The sequence below is a fragment of the Magallana gigas genome, chromosome 9 (genome assembly GCF_963853765.1).
Source record: "Magallana gigas chromosome 9, xbMagGiga1.1, whole genome shotgun sequence".
NCBI lineage: Eukaryota > Metazoa > Mollusca > Bivalvia > Ostreida > Ostreidae > Magallana > Magallana gigas.
The window spans coordinates 34,796,368-34,817,236 of record NC_088861.1 but is presented as its reverse complement, the minus strand read 5'-3'; the positions used below and the strand labels follow the sequence as shown (position 1 = coordinate 34,817,236).

General features: G+C 35.6%; 2 protein-coding genes across 8 annotated transcripts in view; one reads left to right on the top strand and one right to left on the bottom strand.

The window, feature by feature from the left end:
* LOC105334848 (inositol 1,4,5-triphosphate receptor associated 2) overlaps positions 1-10,482 on the top strand; it is a 56,705-nt gene extending 46,223 nt beyond the window's left edge. For 3 of the 7 annotated variants that reach the window (XM_066070566.1, XM_066070565.1, XM_066070571.1), the window contains 12 exons: positions 1,772-1,802; positions 2,026-2,181; positions 3,155-3,286; positions 3,731-3,828; positions 4,632-4,678; positions 4,944-5,008; positions 5,800-5,865; positions 6,195-6,260; positions 7,163-7,320; positions 7,921-7,980; positions 8,253-8,387; positions 8,782-10,482. In XM_066070566.1, coding sequence (XP_065926638.1) covers positions 1,772-1,802; positions 2,026-2,181; positions 3,155-3,286; positions 3,731-3,828; positions 4,632-4,678; positions 4,944-5,008; positions 5,800-5,865; positions 6,195-6,260; positions 7,163-7,320; positions 7,921-7,980; positions 8,253-8,387; positions 8,782-8,983 — 1,216 coding nt within the window. In that variant the 3' untranslated portion in view covers positions 8,984-10,482. The remainder of the gene's footprint in view (positions 1-1,771; positions 1,803-2,025; positions 2,182-3,154; positions 3,287-3,730; positions 3,829-4,631; positions 4,679-4,943; positions 5,009-5,799; positions 5,866-6,194; positions 6,261-7,162; positions 7,321-7,920; positions 7,981-8,252; positions 8,388-8,781) is intronic. The other 4 variants (XM_066070567.1, XM_066070568.1, XM_066070569.1 and 1 more) reach the window with 4 other exon arrangements.
* A 1,264-nt stretch (positions 10,483-11,746) lies between these two features.
* LOC105334846 (myophilin) lies at positions 11,747-20,107 on the bottom strand. The gene is made up of 5 exons (XM_066070558.1): positions 19,951-20,107; positions 19,670-19,722; positions 14,322-14,437; positions 13,293-13,497; positions 11,747-12,232 (listed from the first exon to the last, which is right to left on the bottom strand). The coding sequence occupies exons 2-5, from the start codon at positions 19,679-19,681 to the stop codon at positions 12,047-12,049; spliced, it is 519 nt and encodes a 172-aa protein (XP_065926630.1). The 5' UTR covers positions 19,682-19,722; positions 19,951-20,107; the 3' UTR covers positions 11,747-12,046.
* Between the last annotated feature and the right edge of the window lie 762 nt (positions 20,108-20,869).

Below are 20,869 nucleotides of genomic sequence, written 5' to 3'. Positions count from 1 at the left end.
AAAATCAGTGAATTTTTTTAAAAATAGGAAATATAGCGAATTAATGCAGTAATGAGCTTTTTAACCATGGATTGGACAATATTTAGCAAGCATCGAACAACCATACAACAGATACTAAAAATAGCGAAATTGTAATATTTCATGCAAAAAAAAAACCCCCGAAGAGGCTCGGATAGAAATATTTATTACTTTCATATCAAGATTTGTATCAATGTAAAATGTGGAGCAAAAATGACCTTGGAAATATTATAATTGATGAATTCCATGTCTAATTTTTTTTAAACAATTTGTTTCCGAAGTTAGCTTTTTTTTTCGAATTATTTAAGTGAAATGGTACATACAAACCATAAGTGCATGCACGTTTATTTGTAAATGTGTGTGTCAGACGTATGGTGGACTCAACATTAACTACCCAAGTACACTTACATGTGTATTTAGTATATTGAACGAGTCTTCATATCAATTTGAAGCTAATAAAGAGGGTGTGTATGTAAACTACGAAATAAAATCTATTTAATCTGGAGTCAATGTTTTGCATCGGTTGTATGATAAATAAATTATCTAATATTTAAAAAAAATTAGGAACTTTTGACGACTCTAAAACATAGTTGGAGCTTTCATCATATTTTGGTATTTACATTTTAACAATACTGAAAAGACTTTTGTGATTAACCTTAGTTAGACTACCTAAGCTAACACCTTTTACTCGCCAAAAATTAAATAAAAAAAGAGGAAAACAAAATAGTCATTCATTCACTTAGTGAGTTTTAAATTGAAAAAAAACCCCACTCACACATATTTTGCGTGGAAGTTGGGGGGGGGGGGGGCTGAAATGCTTAAAATGCTAGACAAATATACCAATGTACTACATATGCATCATGTATGTATATTTTCTGCATTATTCATTGCCCAATTTACTAAAATATATGAAACGTAATTCAAATTAATGAATAAAAATAATCGAATGACAACTATATATCGATTGTCTAAATATGTCATTTTAACATGTAAACGGCAAGTGCAAATATAAAGAATGTGCATAAAACATGGTAAGAAAGTTTCTAATCAAGAATTGGTACCACCTATCAAAACTCTCTATTTTCTTAATTTCATATGAAATTAAAAAAAATTTACATGACAAATTGTACAATTTAACATTACGGTCAGCACCGATATTCTCAGCAACAGAATTAGCAATCATTTCATGTTTACGCCATAAGTTACGACTACCCTTGGCTAGGCGTAGATTTTTGTCTTAACTTAAGGCGGGCGCAAAGTTACGCCTTTTAGTGAAACGGACCTTAGTCCAAATATTTGACTTAGTCCGGACTTACGACAGGCGTAAGGTTACGCCGGGCGTACGCCTTTTAGTGAAACGGGCCCCAGAGCTGTATAGAAAATTGAAAAATACAATATTATGCTTTGAATGGTTACCTTTGGTATCTTAAGAGTTGAAGCTCAGACTTGGACTTTTGATAACAGAGACAAGCATGCTTGGGAAAAAAATCACTTAAAATATTATGTGTCTATCTATATTTCCTTTGTGGTATATAATACTTGTCTAGATCAGCTGTTTTCAAGCAAGTTTGATGCTTGTGATATTAATAACAGTTTCTGTTTTATTGAGGACATTCACATCATAAGAAAATTTGATCTGCCTTATTTTCATTTTCAACATTTAATTAAAAGACATGAATGCTATCTAGGTAATAATTTAGTCCCATCGGTCTTTTACTGATAAATACTTATCAATATTCTTTGTCTTTTGTAGTCCTGACCAGCTATCAGAACAGGAAATTGAAGTGAGTCTACAGAATTGATAAGTTTGAATATATACATGTAAACAGAACTTATAGACTACCTATATCAAGTCTAATCTTTAATTACAACTGTCCTTTGATCCATAGTAAACAAAGACAGATTTAAGATCTTAAAACCTAGACTCAGCAATAGTGTTATCTCAACAGTAAACACATTTTTCTGGTGAAAAGATATCATTTAATAATACGTTATCTTTGTTTGAAGAACAAGTTCACCAGCCTCTCTCTGGCATTTAAGACGGACAAGATAACCTTGGAGAAGCGGCTCGAGATCCAGGAGAGGTCGCGGGACATCGCGGAGGAGAATGTGGCCAAGGAAATCAAAGGACTGAGAGAGGCTCTGGAGGTCTGTCTGATCAGTGTGAGAACAACCGAGAACTAACGTCTGAAATGTAGTCATGACTAGCACGTTAACTTATCTCTCCTCTTTCTCTGCGCACATGTAGGGATATATTCTATTAGCAAAGACATGTACCCTCCGCTGCCTCTCTCATTGTGGACAATATGGAAATAATACTCGGGCTCTTTCATGGTTATCAACTTTTGATCTCAGTCCAACTTTTATGTAATTAAGAAAGCAGTACTGAGATCAAAATTGAGCATACATGTATATTAGTTTTTTTCTCCAGAGTCCATTGTGTATAGATATGCAGCTTGTTAATTACCATCTTCCTCCAATTTCATTGTGAACCATAGAGAACTAACATTTGTTAATGGTTTATATTCTTAAGTTAATGCTGCAAGTCAGAGAAAAAGCATCTGGCTAAGTTTTCTAAACAACTTTGTTCAGATCCAGACTTAATTTACATTATTGAGGTTTAGAGTATAGTCACTTGTCAATTATGTAACAATCTAAATTCAGTGGCACCCAATTGTGCAAAGCAGACACCTTGACACAGTGAAATATGACTGGATAAGATAAACATACTAGAAATTTCCAATCCAATCTCATTTCTTTGATCTTCTTCATTGATATCACCTTATCACAAAAGCCATGTGATATGTAAATATGGTAGTAACAGTTACAAATTTCTGATCACAAAGTTACTATTTAGTCAGTACCCAGTATGCATTTAAATGCTATAGCTATCTGTATCTCTCTATATATAGAGTAGAAAATCACACTGTCTCTTGGTTTTTCAGATGTTAGGCATAAGTGACTTTCTTTGAGCTGGAATTTGTGATTTGCTGATTTTTGTCTGTTTCCTAGAAAGTCATACCAGTAATCAATAGTCCAGGTTTATTGTAATAAAAGTCACATAAAACTAGAGTCATAATTATTTTAAGAGTTGAACTAATCATATATCAGTGATGTAGTTTTGTGCTTGTTTCAGCAACTGAACCAGATCTGCGTGGACACACAGGTGCGAGAGCTGCTGCTGAAGATCCAGAGACACATTACAGTACTGGAGCAAGCCAGTGCCCGGGTGTCGTCACGGGCCGAGGTGTTTGGGGCCGTACAGCAGGTGGGTGGGGTTGTGATATTGGGAGTGTACTGTAGGAGCAGAAATCTCACGGAGATAGCATTTAGTTGATTTGTGATCTCAAATAGTTTTCTCAGCATGATATAAGTAAAGAAAAAAAATTTCTATGGATTGATATCAATTTTATGAGAAATGAAGGCACAAAGTGATGATGAAATCTCAATAGAAATATAGGATCTCAATAATAGCAATAATTTATAACAGTAACAGACATAAACACTGGCCCCTTGAAATTTTTTATGAAATAAATGAACTGGAAATTGTAAAAATCAGCCTCTCCTGTAGGAATTACCCGCATGACAGTTGAAAGCATTTTGTAGCAACAGTTGCTGTGTGTTTTATAAAGATGCTACTAGAAACTGTATAATGGAAATAGATTTATAGGGGAATCAAGTTGTGACTATGACAGTGTGTCTGTATATCCAGGAGAAGAGGATGAGTAAAGCCATAGAGATAATGCTGACCCATGTAGACAACCTGAGGATGTCCCACGACAGACAGACCGCAGAGCTGGAGGAAGCCAGGTAAATCAACTCCAAGTATTTACATCTAGCAAGTATTATTCCCTCTATTTCTTACAGAAACTTATAGTTAATTCATAGCTCTATAGAAATAGCCAGACTGAAATCTACACGCCCTGTTTATCAATTGGTCAAAATCTACAGCAACTGAAACTGACAGGACTGAAATTGATAGCCCTGTTTATCAATTGCTTGAAACCTACAGCAACCTAAGAAAAATCAAAGACTTTTAGCTAACGTACTTATGTACATTAACAGTAATTTAGTGAATTTTTTTTTCATTATCAATTAATTAGTTAAAAGAAAGATGTAAATATAAACAATAAAATGCTTTCTTTGGTGATTCATGCGGGTAATGAAGGTAGTGATCATTGCAGAAAAAAATTACATAACCTGCTTTCGCGGGTTATGTATTTTTTCTGCAATGTCGCTACCTTCATATCCCGAATGAATCACCAAAGACAGCTGCATTTTATTGTTTAAGTATCCCAATGTATACCTGGTCCAGTGGAAACCGATGATAAACATTCTAGATTTATATATTTAATGCAAAATTATCTTCCTTGTCCAAGAGACATAATTCTACAATATTTATATTAATTATATTAAAATATGATTTGCATTTATTTACTATTGATGGAGGTTGAAATACCCTTAGATGTTAGACATTTACTGTTTCATGTAATTGTTCACACTATGCTTATATTTTCTACCAAAATTTAATATTGGTATTATGTAAAAGAGCTTCAGTTTGAATGTCTGTGCAAATTTTGTTCAGATTGATTCATTTGATTTTTTTTTTATAGAAAATTAATTCAAGATAACAGACCTTTTGGAGGGAGCTCAGAAATGGGTACGTTTAAGAGAAATTGATTTACCGGTATTGTTAACATTCCTTGTAAAAATTACCATTTTGTCACTGTTTCTCGAAGAATCTTGCAATAATGTCAAAAATTTATTGATTATAAAATTCACAAAATTAAAATTACCCATGGGAGTGGAAATAATGTCAAAGGCAATCAGCAATTGAGTAAAAATTTCTAATTCTTAAAAAAGTAATATCAGTTTTAATAATGTTATTCTGTACATTAATTATTGTTAACATTTTTCTTCTACAGGAGAATTTGTGGGACTTTCGAGACGATCAGCGTCTGTGTGCCAAAGCAATGCCTTTCTACCAAAAGTAAACACAAAACAATCAAATCAGATCTTATATTCTCATAACAATATAAAGCTCTGAAAAAATATGATAATTTTAATTTTGTAATCCATATAAACTTGATAACTTTTGTATGATAGATATAGTTTTTAGCAGAAATTTTATACTGGTAAAACAGAAACAGTTTAAATTCATGTAAAGTCTTGTTAAAACTGTCCACTGTGGTCTTTGTTATGCTTTGCATTTTCTCCTTTTGTTTTTAGTTTTTACTATTGTGCAAAGTTGCTTATTGCTATACACTCAGTGTTTAGTTTGCATGCAGATTTTGTAATTTACTTTCATGTGATTTGTAGTTGAGCAATACACATTGACAGATAGAATTTAGTTGATTATTTCTTAGATTTTAATGGGGACTTGATATCCAATGGATGGTGTTTTGATTATTTTTTTTGGAAGGGGGGGGGGAGGGGGGGCAGGGTATGGGGACTCTGCTACAATGATTTGTGGTGGATTTTAAATGCCGGTAGATCCCCAAATAATTTGCAGAAACAACTTTCCACCAATTTTCACTGAAGTTTTTCCAGCTTTGATTGTTTCTGATGACATAAGCCTTAAGTGGTCATCTTTTTGCTAATTTTAAATTAAGGGGGGTGATTAATTTTCTTTCTCTTACTTACAAAGCCAGAAGCTTTTGCTTTTAAAACCATTTATCAGCACCTGATTATTTACATAGCACTGGGCTTAATTTAAGTTTACTTGATGATCCAGATATAAAAAGTACTAAGCACTAAGAATTGTGTGGGTTCTTGTCACAGGGTGCCCGGCGACGGGTCAGTGATGTGTCCTTGACCCGCAGTGGGCTTCCCCACTCTATGTCAATGGTAAGTGACCTTTGAACTTTTCTGAGTGATACCTCTTGAGATTTTGACCTTTGCACCCCAATGTATGCATTGGAAAATGCCTTCAGATATATATCTAACCTACATCTAATTTAATGCATTTATGCTGTATATATTTTTTTAATCCATCCTTCATAATAAAGTCTGATATTTAAAAAATTATATATCTTTATAGCTGCTATCATTCCTGAAATAACTTGAAAAGAAAAAAATGTATATTTTTAAAAATTTCAATTCATTTAACATTGCACACAGTCTTTGATAAAGCCTGGAATGTGCTGTATGAATGCATGCGTTTATTCTCGCCTCAGGACAACATATCTGAATCCATGCATGTCACACCACCATTACGACGAGAACTGTCGGTAACAGAGGAGGTGAGAATAGAGAGAGGGGAGATGATGATAAACAAATCAAACTAGCAAACAAAGGGGGGGGGGGGGGGACAAATAATAACAAATACTGTATACAGGGTCATTTTCGTCCAGTGATAAATTCACCCTTCTACACTTGCAAACGGGTTCGCCCCTTCTTGACGCATGGTTTGGGCAGTTTACGCTTTATAAACCGCAAAGCGGTTTTTAAAAAAGCGTAAACTGTTTCAAACCATTTTATATCGTATAAAACTAATAAATATTGAATTCATTGCTGATAATTTAATTTTTTTACTCTTCATTGTAGATAAAAACGGTCATTTGACCTTTAAAATGATGTAAAATTGTACAAAATTCAAACTTATCGTCAGGCGTATTGATACGTTTTTGATGTTAGTCTTACTATGACGTAGGCAACATTCTTTATATGATATAAAATAATTTTTTAGCCAATCAGAAAGCCTGTTACAACCAGAATTAAATTATACAGAAAAAGAATAAATAAAATAATTTTTTAGCCAATCAGAAAGCCTGTTACAACCAGAATTAAATTATACAGAAAAGGAATAAATCAGACTAGCATACAAATGGGGGAGTTAATGATAACAAAACACTAGCAAGTTACAGTGTATACTTGCAAATTTTTTTGTGATCTAGTTTCACAGTTTATTTCGTTTTCAATATTTGCATGTGTATTAGCATGAATCTCAATGAATTTTTTCATTAGTAATGCCTTTTTAACGCATGCCATAAATATATTGCTCAAAACCAGTGCATATATATCTAATGACTGCATGTTGAAAAAATATTTTGTGTCTTTCTTCTTCATGTTAAGTGTTTCTAAATCTGTGTATACATGTACATATGATGGGTAATATTTCATTGTGGTGCTCTCTGTTGTTTAGGACCCCCGCTCCAAGTTTCAGCAACTAGCCACCGCCGCGGCTCTCAAGAACACCACGACGGCAGCGTTTCAACGGGCCTCCCTCAACAAACAGACCAGCACCTCGTCCCTGCTGGGTGGCAGCCTCCGAATGTCCCAGGAAAGCAACCAGTCTGACACGTAAGGCAACACTCCTCCCACAGCAATGAGGCTTAATGAACAAGCTTTTGTCTATAGTTTTGCAGAAGTTTTTCTTTTTATATGAAATTGCTATTCTTTTTACTTTATACCTACAGCACAGTATTAAACAAGCCTAGAAGTTACTCTGATCTTTCTGAAAGGGATTTGTTGCTAGTTTTTTCCTAGAACATAATAAAAGATAACCTTTGAACACTTTCAGAATAACTGGGGTACTGCTCTTTTGAAAGGCAATTAGATATAGATATAGATTAGATATAAATGGCATATAGGTTTTGGTTGGTAAATGATTGAATGATTTTTATAAAACAAGTTATTATGTCATATTTAACCAGATTATGTTTTTGTGCCCTGCTAAAGAGCAATATAACTGATCATGGTAGGGTATATTTTGTCTTGTGACAAAGCGGTCCATACTCTCTATATCTAGTATTGATGCCAGGCATTGCTATGGACATAGAATTAAGTTATCATTTGGACAACTTATAGTACCAGTACTTGTATTTTTATGTATTACATATAATAGTATATGAAACATACCATTAGTTTGGTGCATATTATGTTGTTTACATTGTTTTCTAGTAAGTCCACTGGAACTAACTCCAAACAACATTCAGTGGAAGAAGAGGCTTTCCAGAAAGGGTAGGTAGTAGATGCCATCAGATTTGATGCCAAAACATCAAGGTGTAGAAAATTACATGTTAAATAATTACATTTGAAGCTTTCAACTTTTGATGCATAAAGAAATCATTTGTAATTGGTATGATGAAGTAAAATTGCATACATTTCGTATAATATAAAGGGGAATAACTTCTATATATACCATATAAATTTTTGCACTGACATTTGTGTAACTGACCTCAAAATTATTTAAACTGAAACACTTTATAATGACCTGTTCTCTGTAACTGTAGGTTTGAGCAGGGTTACAAGGCCCAGATCACGGGACAGCTGAAGCAGCTCAGAGACCAGCAGAACTCCATCACGGACACGCTGGAGGAGCTACGTGACAAGTGTGACGAGGAGGAAGAGGACAACGCACAGGAAGTGTCAGTATCAAAGCATGATGGGAAAAACTGTGCTGTCTTTATGTCAGGAAGTTCACACAATGACTATAGGATCTTCATCCTACTTGTACATCTTGTCGTTATTGATATTAATTTATGATTATTTCCCATCATTTCATCATTATGTTCAGTGAAATGCTGGCAAGATCAACCTTTGTTACTTTGTTTGTAAGATTTTGTAGTAATAGTACATGTATGACATCTTTCATATTTGGTTCTTCTCTCTAAAAAATGATAAGAAATAAACCCCCAATGAACTTTACTTTGTTTAGTGTGTAAAGAAGTGATAACCTTCTCTGTATGAATGCATTATTAAGCATTGTTTCCTAAATGGATGTATTTAATATGTGCATTAATCATTGTATTCCATTGACAGGTCTCTGCGTGAGGCGGTGCTGTCCAAGCTGTGGGAGCATGTCCCTGAGTGGGAGACGGCCAGTAACAAACTGCGTCTGGCCACCGTCCTCTTCTTCCTGTTCATGGCCGCCCTCAGTATCATCCTGTCCTTCTTCCCCGTGACCTACGCGGCCGTCCAGGTCTACCCCGAGTATCAACACGTCACCACCCCACCCGTCTGACAGGGGCTATTTATAGTAACCCATTTATCCAGAATATGACTGTGCTACCACTAAACCCATCTGACCTGGGGCTATTTACAGTAAAAGCAATAATGGCCACCATTTATTTTTAAATGAGCAATAATGTATTTTTACTCCTTTACTTTGTCAAATTATCTTCACTTTTTTCGGATTGTTCTAAGAAAGATAGTTGGATAATATCAAATGAAATGAAAAGATATTTATTTTTTCCAAAGCTAGGTTGAATTTTTTGCACTTAATTTTGAAAATGGTTTAAAGTACTATGTACAATTGTAGAACCATTTTAACTGGCCCTTGGACTTTCCGTTGGACATAACTATTTCTTGCATCAAAGCAATTTAAATATGACATGAGTTTCAAGTGAAATATACATAGATTGGGTAATCTTAGCTCAAATGCCAGACAAATCTACCGGTAGTTGATTTCCAACAGCTATGGCTGAGCAGCCAGCAATAAAATAAATGGGCCTACATCACATTGCTGTTTGAACAAACTATGCCTACATTGTACCAAAGTCCAAGCTCTTGTTAAAATGGTTCTATGTCATCAGTTGTTTGGCCCCAAATAGATGTATATTCAGTGCCACCTTCCATTTTTCCTTTTTTTCCAGTGCTGTTCTAGTGTTCTTATTTGGAATTTTAATTTTCGTTTTTACTGAATCAAGTGTTTTGCCTGAAGTCAGTGTGAATATATGCATAATATATCAGTGCATTTACCAGCCATTTGTAAAACATTAAACTGTCATTCTGGTGCTTCATAGTTTTACAAGCAGGAATCATAGTTATAAAACAGCATGGGTACATTTTTTTTCATTCCAATTTTAATCATTTTATTCAACAGATTGAAGTTTTCTCCACCAAACCTGCTTTGAGCATGCACATACTCCTGTTGATTTGATGAGTGTAATGTATTATCATTATCTAAAATACATAAAAAACATTTCATACAGTGTGTTAACCTAAGTTGATAAATTTGTTCAGTTTAAGAAAATATACTAGATTTTGCAAACTATATGCATCATAGATGAATTCCAGGTGTTGTACAATTATGTCATTTTATCAATAAATGATGCAATACATGTATATTATATTTGAAGAGAGCATTGTTATTTTAACTTGCATATTCTATATTTTAACATTATTCATATAGGTTTATTTTTGGAATTGAACCATCTCATGACATGAGAGGAAATATCCTGTATATATTTATCTATTGTTCTTTTACCTGTATTCCAGCATTTATGGCAGGTTGCTATGATTTTTATGTATACCCTGTGTGTCCCTATGACTAGGTCCCCATGTCCTCGGGGCTGGCATTATTTTATGTGTATGTTACTATGTAATGGTCACCTGTTGGTTGTATATATCGAGTATATTACCTGTGTTATTTGTTGTTTAAGGAAATCTGAGTTTCTGGCTGTGATTTTTTGTTCATCCATCAAATTGTTAAATAAAATCGACCTTCAAAATGAAAATTGATCCGTGTGTAATGTTGTTTTGAATATCAAGCTGTTACTTGTTAATTTGAATAGGAAATTGTTTTCTTTTTATATCCCTTCCTTTATTGATATTCAATTTTAGAATTACTTATATGATATGCATCTGTTACATTTATCTTTATCCAAGTACTTTAGTTAAAATCAGTATTTAGAAAGGAAATAAACCCCAAAAAGCCTACCTAGCAGTCACAGGCACTTAATCATTCGGAACATTTATTTGATAGTTTGATGTTTTATTCTCTATCTACTGAGTAAATTCTCTTTCATAGGCAAACAGATTGTAATTTATTGTTCACTAGAAACTGACAGGACTGAATTGTACACTATCCAGTTCTAACCAGTTTATCAACCAGTCAAAACATTCAGCTTTCTAAGAAAAAACACAGGCTGCATGAAATAATCATGACGATGTCAGACTTACAATTCCCATATAAGACAATCTGGCTGTTTCCTTTATCTAACTGCAGGTCTGTAGCTCCCGGTCTGAAAGAATTCAGATGGACGACCTGGGTCGACCGATAGGAATTTTTCAGACCAGGAGCTACAGACCTGCAGCTATCTTTTATCTAAAGTACTGATGTACTTTAACAATAATTCGTTTAGTTTTACTTATTCTAAACATGATTAATTCAATGGATTTTTCAAGGAAGATGTAAATATTTAAACCATAAAATGCTTTTTTTGTGATTCATGTGGGCTATGTAGGTAGCGATAAAAAATAACTGTTACAAAAAAGTTATGTAGGTCCTATATATTTTTTCTGTAATGCTTACCTTCATACTCGCATGAATCACAAAAAAGCATTTTATTATTAAAATATAACAATTCTAAAAATAGGTCACACTGAACATAATGAGACTATAATCAAAGCACAGGCACCTGATGTTTTCTCTTAATAAAAAATACACACCCTTTACCTAAAAATACATGTATTATTAGGTAGATAGTATATATTTCTTATGATGAGAAAAATATTTTGCGTCAGGTGGTTGTGAATCAAAGTGAACATTCAGACACTATAATATCTAGAGGCCCATGCGCTATTTTGCTTACCTGTCAAGCAATAGCTGCACGGGTTAGTGAGTTGAACACAAACCGGCTGTAAACCCTTTATAAATGGTTGATGTGTATGTTACATGTATTGATAGAGCTACAGTGTCTCTCTGGTGCAAATAACAATTCAAATAAATTGACAGTGCATTGAATCATTGTTTCACTGAGGGACACACTAACAAAGAACAAGATGGCATCATGTGTTTTATTGTGGTCACTAATTTCTCATCATTAAAACCATCGATAAGGAGTATCGTTAAAAAGAAACTCAATGTTCAACAAACATTATTCAGTCTAATACATCTATAATTCATTCTCATTACAAATCCTACGTATAATGTATTAACCGAAGGCAAATCATTCAAACTCTAAAACAAATGAAAACAAAACATGTATGATATGTTACGCATAAAATAAATCGTCTAATGAAACATAAAAGAAATCATAATTTAATGTTAACGAGACTTTCGGAGTCCCTCGGACCTAATCCTTCAATCGTTGATCATTCTCTGTTTTCCCATGTTCAGTCCCGCCTGACTTGCGCCCTTGTTACTTCCGTATTGTAAGGAAATGACGTTTCTCCCTTCCCTGAGCTGATCTTCCGTAAACTCCCGACTCTGTTTCTCGGCCATCTTCGGTCCCAGCACAGGTCCGGTGTAGTCTGGCCGAGTCTGCGCCTGGAATAGAAATATTTTGATTGTTGTAAATTAACATGTATGATGTTTGCGTGGATCTAGAGTATTTGCCAAATAAAACACAAAGTACAGTACCGTAAATAGGCAATAAAACATAATTCTCCCCGAGACAACCCCCAATCCCAGATAAAAATATCTGAATCCGCGCATATGCCGACTTATCAAATGATAGTTGATAAAATTTGTCCTGGAAAAAATTGAACCTTACTCTCCTTATAATGTTTTGGAATTTATTCAACTTCCAACCAGATTCCATCACAGTGAATAAGGATATTGCCAATAAGACCACAATATTGGCATTATTAGATCTATGAAGTCTATTTGACGTATTTGATCATATAATCAGAATACTTCATAAGAGACAAATCTTATTTGGGGGATGCAATCAAATTTTACGCCTACGATAAACTAGAACTTAGTCTAGGCCGGGCTACATCTTTTCTTCAGGAATTATATTGATGTTTTTCTCGAACTTATTATGCGATAAGTAATTTGGTATGAACGTAGACGAATTACATGGACTATTTGGTGAAGGACAAAATAATGAGTAATTAGGACAGCTTGTGTAATGCTGGAGCTATACGCCGACTTACAATCGAATCATTATAGAGAAAAGTTTTGATCTCTTCTGCTGCTGATTCACGTAGCTATAAGGACTTTCTAGTACTGTGCAGATGTCTCTGGTGTTTAATATGAACAAGTTAAAAATATTTAGTTGTAAAGATTTTTTTCAACATTTTCCTGATCCCTTTCCGTCATAAAATCTTCATATACTAATAAATGTCGTGACAAAGGGATACAAGTCTGAACTTCATGTTCAACTACTACGATCATCTTAAGGACACTTACGACGACCAAGGGCATGGTCACAGAGCGTGATTAGGATAATCTGAAGGACGTCGGGTGTACTTACGACTCGTCCCCGGGCGCGGATACAAAGCGTGATTAAGGTGATCTTAAAGACTTCAGCTATGCTTACGACTCGTCCTGTGGATACAGACCGTGATCATTAGTACATCTTTTCAACGTCGGCGATACTTACGACTCGTCCCAGGGCGTGAATACAGAGCGTGACCTGGGGGATGTTCTTCCTCTCCCACAGGTCCACCGTCTGGAACACCTCGTTGACAGGGACGCCATACTTTTTAGCGGCTTCCTGGAATCGCTCAATGTTCTGCATGAGCGCAAATCCGCCTCCTTTCTTGTCGATCTTCTTGATGCATCCGGGCATCAGTTTGTTCATCAAGCTGAAAATGTCAGGAAAGAATACTGTGAAACCAACTTTAAACAGGCATTTCAGAGAAAAAAAGGAAAAGAGAGAGAGAGAGAGAGAGAGAGAGAGAGAGAGAGAGAGAGAGAGTCGACATAAGGTGGATCAATGCTTATTTTAACCTTCCAGAAAAAACGTACATATGTATGTAAGGGGAGACCTGATAAATAAAAAGCTTTCGAAAGCAATTACACTGGCTAATGCGTGAAAAGAAAGAGATGGTGAAAAGAGAGAGAGAGAGAGAGAGAGAGAGAGAGAGAGAGAGAGAGAGAGAGAGAGAGAGAGGATAATGGACTGGTAAAAGAGGATTGGACATTAACATTGACTTGTACGTGTACATGTATAATTATGATGCATGTATAAAATGTTCAACAATATAGACAGCTAATGGAGAATATAAACTAAGCGGGGTAACTCCTGCTGGCTTGTTCTGTGGTCACTTACTTGCACAGGATGATGCCATTTTGAAATAAGAGGCGCCCATCTTTAAAAAAAAGGGCCAAACCTTGAATGGCCAACGATTTTTTTTAATCAAGTAATGTTCAAGGAACCTTTATGCAAAATTTGGTGCTTGTCTCCACAAGTGAAATATCTTGCTGAAATTTTGACCTAAGCCGCTACACGAGAGAGAGAGAGAGAGAGAGCGAGAGAGAGAGAGAGAGAGAGAGAGAGAGGACTGGTGAAAGAGGAGAGGACATTAACATTAACTTGTACGTGTATAATTATGAAACATGTATAAAATGTTCAACAAAACATAAATAAGCGGGGTAACTCCTGCTGACTTGTTCTGTGGTAACTTACTTGCACAGGATTATGCCGTCTCTCAGGACGTCCTCGTACGGGGTTTTCCTGTCGACGGGTTCCCCCAGGTTGGCCTCGATCCAGTCAAGGGCCTGCGCCTCTAACTCCTTGTCTCTCTTAAAACAAACATGTGAAATGTGTTTCAATTTTAGAAGAAAAGTGAAGAGGGGTGTTCTCAAGTTTTTAAGAACGGAAACTATAAAAGCTTTTCATCACTTAAACACGCGGTCTAAAGCTGATCATGATTTATATATCTAGTAAAATAATGCAATTTCCATTCGACCCTCTGTAGCTATCACATGCATGTCAGCGCTGTAATGATCGAAATAATTTGGTGAAGTATATAATACAATGAATTGTACACTCCATGCAGCAGTTACAGTACAGCCCAGCTGTGAATTTATATCTTTAATTTTAGCACATTCCAAAAAATTATTGTATTTTGATTAATCAATTATCATGTTCAATTAATTTTCAGAAAAAAACTAAATGTAATAATTAGCCATCTTAATCCCTCAATTGGTCAATTTAATGCCAGTTCTTCCTCAATTTGATAAAAAAAACAAATTGCGATGATTCATGAACTGGTATTTGATAGCATAAACGGGTAATTAAATGCATTCTAATGTGATACACTGGCGGGTTATATGTTTAAGCCCGTTGTTGAAAAAATGTGCAAAGATGTTTTTAATGGCCTCTCGGTTACTCGCTGTCACACACGCCCCACTGAATAAACAGTCAAAGGGTTTAACACTTCAGGTTTAGAGTTTCGTTAACCTGCAACGTGAGCACTTAATTAAATGTTGTATGTGTCTTCTACATAACACGACTCTATCGAATAAAGTACCTTAACTTTAATCTCCCAATGCATACTCTCTCTCCGATGTTATATCATGTTTGTTTATATCTGTGAGTGTCTGTCCATCTGTCTCTCTCTCTCTGTCTCTCTCTCTCTCTCTCTCTCTCTCTCTCTCTCTCTCTCTCTCTCTCTCTCTCTCTCTCTCTCTCACTCCCTCTCTGTACTCTACTAGAGGTAAAAGAATGCAGTCACGCCACAACGATAAGGATCTGTTATGCATGGTGCTTTATTTTTTCGTATGGGTTTGGCGGAGTTGTTTTCTTGCAATGATGATGATGTTAAGGCATTCATTTACATCAAACATTCTCATTTTTAAAATCTCTCCTTTCTTTTCTCTCTTTTTATCAATATATTTATCTCAAATTAATTTAATTTTGCAAAATCTCTCTCTCTCTCTCTCTCTCTCTCACTCTCTCTCTCTCTCTCTCTCTCTCTCTCTCTCTCTCTCTCTCTCTCTCTCTCTCTCTCTCTCTCTCTCTCTCTCTCTCTCGTACAGCTTTCAGTTTCCTCCACCAGAGAAAAAAACACTTTATAATCCACTGGCCACCGACCCCTATGTGCCCTATACCGTATGTAATGCCTTCACATTGATCAATGAACGGTTGGTGCCCCCTGATAATGTGCCTTCACAAAATATTTATCCAGCTGAGATCAGGCTTCTGTATTGTTTTGACGAGATCAGATTAAAAAGATGGCAAATAGAATACACAACATGGCACCAATTTCACCATCCATACCACCGACATGGCTACTCGAATGTCTACATCGTTTAATTGAATCTGCAATGCAATCCATGAATGATATGCATCTGATATAAAGGGTGAAAATGAGTAAAGGAGATGGCACCAAGATGGCTACTTCAATACTCATTTATACTGGATATATTTTGCGTATTTTACATGCAATTTATGTCTTTTAATGTGTATTTACCAGCTCATGATATACAATCCTAATCCTAATGGTAGATCGACCAAGAGATGATTGCCCCCTCCCTTCCCATTACACGTCACTTACACGATATTTTTAGAAATTCTCATGTATTAAGGGTCAGTCACTTTATTAGTAGACTTATTTATATACAGAAGAATTCTATTGTGTTTTTCTCGTCACACTAATTTGAATGCCGACTGCGTGACCCTATTCATATTTCTAGACCTTTGCAAAACACACATTAAACACAATCCGCACATATTTGTGTCCTATGTAAGAGGATTATTCGGATAGTTCGCCTGTCGAAATGAGAGATTATTAAGTTAATCAGACATCCTAAGGGGGACTTTACGATACAATGCAAGCTGATGTCACATGTATTGTTATGTATTGTAAATATCCTTCACTGACCGCGGTCATCGCACGAGATGTAGTTCTACCGAGGGCCAGAGACGAGGCCTTCTGTTTTGTTTGCGATAATCGGTTATCAGTTGGATGTATCTGTTTACATACTGCCATAGGGGTGGGGAATGCAACAAGTGTCTGGGAAAATAAGCTCTAAAATCCATACTAGACCTAATGACGCTTTCGAGAAAAAATCTTGGGGTGTAAAAAAAACAAAAACCAAGCACCATGTTAAATCCCCCGAAACCACCATGCACACCCCTCACAAAAAATCTATTACATGTTTTAGAAAAAATGAATAACTAAAAGACCAAAAAAAACGATATTATATTTGGACCTAAACATAATTCTATCATTGAAATAAAATTGGTTATGTTCAAGTATTTATAGGCTGAACGATTTGTCCGACATTTTAATGACATAACGGTCTTAAGAATTTGTGTTAGATCGCATAGTCTGTATTCTTTGTTTGAGCGGGCCATTGATGCTATCAGATAAAGTGCAATATGATTGTTTGCCTTCACTCATCAAAAGATGAAGCTTTGGTGCGATCCTGCAAATCGTTATCCAAAATCCAGGCGAAGTGCATTGCTGAAAAAATCTGAAAATATGGCTTGATAGTTACTGAGAGCGTCGTGTCAAAAACTATTTTCCATTCAAACACCCCCTTCTCTCTTTTCATCTCCCAGAAGCAGAGCAAACTGAGCGGATTCTGTTTTCATCATGGATCAATCACAAGGGTATTATTTACCTACACACAGTAATTAACCCCGAGCCATTACACGGGGAAACGTAGAAACAACTGTAGCTAGTTCTGGTGAGTATCATTCAACAAACACTGGCCCGTTAGCCTGGCGCTGTATACCTCGTGGTGGAGGCCGCGCGGTGTGTTTATTTTGCCCTGGACGCCTTGGCGGGGATCATGCCACCATGTTCTCGCATCAATCAAACCAGTCTTTATACTGCCATACACTTCAAGGTCATTCTTAACATTTTACAGGTTAAGACTAGTCTTTCAAACGAGAATCCATTTCAATATGCAGATGAAAAAATAGAAATATGCCTCAGACGTAAGTGAATTAACAGATCGAAATCATTTTGGGCGTTGCAAAAATTGTATAATTAAAAATAATTCAATGATTGCTCACTTCTTTGAACGGAACCGTTCTCTTTCTTCTAAATTAGTTATTGGTGCAATCCGACCGAGATGAATTGGAAAAAGACAGCATCCTATGGATAAAGCGATCACTCTCTCTCTCTCTCTCTCTCTCTCTCTCTCTCTCTCTCTCTCTCTCTCTCTCATTAACACTTTTTTATAATATTGAATTTTTAACAACAAACATCACACATCCTGTACTGTAAAGGATACAAACCACACACCTCCGGAAGCTTCTTCAGAATCAACAAGATGTGGTCAAAACGACAGTCAGAGACCACGTCAACAAGAGAGAGGAAGAAAGGAAGATGAAGAGAGAGAGAGAGGGAGTATTTAGGCTACGACCTGAATGAGAACACGAGCGTCATATATGACATATATGATATTTCAATTAATATTACCTCTTCTAACATCTTCTCTGTCATCGACGAGGGATTGCATACATGTATATAAATTCTTACTGATTTTCATTTAAGGAATACCTTCTTTGTACTATCCGGCTATGTCTATAGTCGAGCAAAAAAAACCCCCAAAACAAATCAAAACATAAAGAAAACAAAAAACAAACTCGGACATAAATCGAACACGTTTAAAGATAACTTTGTTGGGTTTTACTTCATTGTGCAAACAGGATCGTGACAACAAATATTTCCAAAGCTCACATTTTCCCTTTCTACATGCAACATTTAATCCTCCCACTATTGAAAAGGGTGTTGCCAATTTCTCCCAGTTCTAACGATAAAAACATACTTCAGTTCTCTCTCGCCATTTGTTTCAAGAAAGATCATCTTTTGTAATCATGCACTCGATGTATGGCTGCCAGATTCTTCTTTTATTTTTAACTCGTTTTAAATAAAAATAACTTCCATCTCTTGAAAATCGCATTACACAAACTGTTAAGGAACATGTAAAACTTGGCGCGAGCGTGCATGCTGTTTACCTTCTATATATTCACCATTATGACTCAGTTGTAAAAGACAAAAAAAGAAATTATTTTACAATGAAAGTTGAAAGTTACAGCCCAGATGCCTTCAATTCACGCATTCTTTAGACGTTTTGTTCTTGGTTTTATAGTCATTGAGCAAATTGCGAGTAATGAAAATGTCCAGACAATTCTTGTTCTACATGAGAGAGAGAGAGAGAGAGAGAGAGAGAGAGAGAGAGAGAGAGAGAGAGAGAGAGAGAGAGAGAGAGAGAGAGAGAGAGATTATGATTAATGCATTTACATCATCATTACAAGAAAAGCTTTACGTCAAACCCTTGAAAAAATAAGGCACCATAACAGATCCATATCGTAGACTGACTGCATTTTGTTACCTCTAGTAAAGTACAAAAGTACAGAGAGAGAGAGAGAGAGAGAGAGAGAGAGAGAGAGAGAGAGAGAGAGAGAGAGAGAGAGACAGACAGACAGACAGACAGACAGACATTCCGACGCAACAGTCGGCCAGATGAGATCTATCATTTCGGAATAGTTAATCTTCATAAAATTTTGCAAATGCCCTTGACGTTAAAAAATGCTGGTATACTTACCCTGGGAACATATCTATGTATTTATAATCTAAGATAGCTTTTTGAGAGAAGAAGATTCTTTGAATATTCCTTTCATGAGAGCAAATTGCCTTAAAAAAATTTGGCAGATTTTTTTTTTCAATTTTGGTTCATTTTGGCATCAAGTTTATCAGAACAAGATTTGTTGCAAGCGCTGTTCTAATAAAACTCTTCTACACAAATTTCATTATTTGCTCATATACCTGTAATATAGCATGTCATTCACCTTTATACAATCCATTCACCGTCAAATGCATCGCAGACTTCCTTTTTCTAACGTTTGGTCTGGGTTTTCTTATAGATTTAATCTATTGATTGATATATTGACAGAAACCTCTCTTCATGCACAGAGTTTTGCCGAATTTCACATTACTTTATTTAAATCATAAATGAATTTATAAACTCCAGATTCAACAGTTTATAGCAGCTTTACATTAAAAAGGTACTCACTTTTGCTGGCATTTTGATGGTATCCTTACAAGTTGCTGATTGCGTCTACAAAACTAATATTGCTTCTTGAGAGTTATTGAAGGGGGTGAAACCAACTTTTCTATTAGGGGTGTCAAAGATTCACATGTACCAATTAATCTTTGTTGCACGGAAAGGCATTCTTTCTCTTTGCTTCAGCCTCTCGTCTCTTATCAATTTATATCATTGAGAACTTTATTTTTAGCAAAGGAATCCCAAAAGTTGTATATATATTAGCGGTATTATGACGTCAGAGAACCTACCCCACCTCCAGGAATGCAATGAAACATTCGAGCGCGTGCGATCGGCTTTTAGTTGTATCGCCTCGTATCTGAGTAAAACATCGTTACCGTGCACGCTGAGGCTGATAATGTTCAAATATTTTCTCTGCGTTGCTGACGATGTTTCCTCGAACTTTGGGCAATGCTCACGTATGTGTTTTGACATTTGTTGCTTTGCGGGGGAGGCCTGTGTGATTACACAAATTAATTAATCAACTTCGTGTTTTCCTCTTCCTTAATGATGTTCCCCCACACTGCAAAACACATTCAAAGCATGCTTAACCAAATAAAAAACTGTAAACTGTTCTTAAGAATACGTCGTTTATTGACGTTAAACAATTATATATACCTATATCGGGCTGTACATCGAGTCATTTTACACATGGTCCAAGTAAAAAACATAACCAGATTTAATTTGTAGAACATTTTTAACGTAGACGGCGCACAATTTTCACTTGAACCGGTTGTAGGCATTTATCTATCGTAATCATTGTGTATCAATTGGTGTAGTTTTTAGAACCATATTAAAAAGACCTTGGACTTTCAGTAGAATGTAACTATCTATTTCTTGCCTAAGCAAAATATACACCGATTGTAGTCTTCGCTTAAAAGCCAGACAAATCGTGTTGATTTCAAAGAGCCATGACTAAGTGGCCTTCAGTGAGATAGACACGCCTACGTCAAATTGCCGCTTGATTCAACTACCCAAAGTCCAAGCTATTGTTAAAATGGTTCTAAGAGGGCTGGGTGGTCATGGCAATTTTTTTTAGACTTTATTATTCTCCTTAAGAGATGATATAGCACATGTTGTAATAAAAAATCATTTTCAAATCTAAAATATATGGAATTTTCCTTTTTTTAATACTCTAACTCAACTTTTATTCGCGGCGACTTTATTTCG

Bases quoted from the DNA above. Each gene is read 5' to 3' on its own strand.
- LOC105334846 (XM_066070558.1), bottom strand. The intron at 13,498-14,321 runs GTAAGTTACCAC...TGACATTTTCAG, and splicing joins GACGGCATAATCCTGTGCAA to CTTGATGAACAAACTGATGC. The intron at 12,233-13,292 runs GTAAGTATCGCC...TTTCTATTCCAG, and splicing joins TTCACGCCCTGGGACGAGTC to GCGCAGACTCGGCCAGACTA.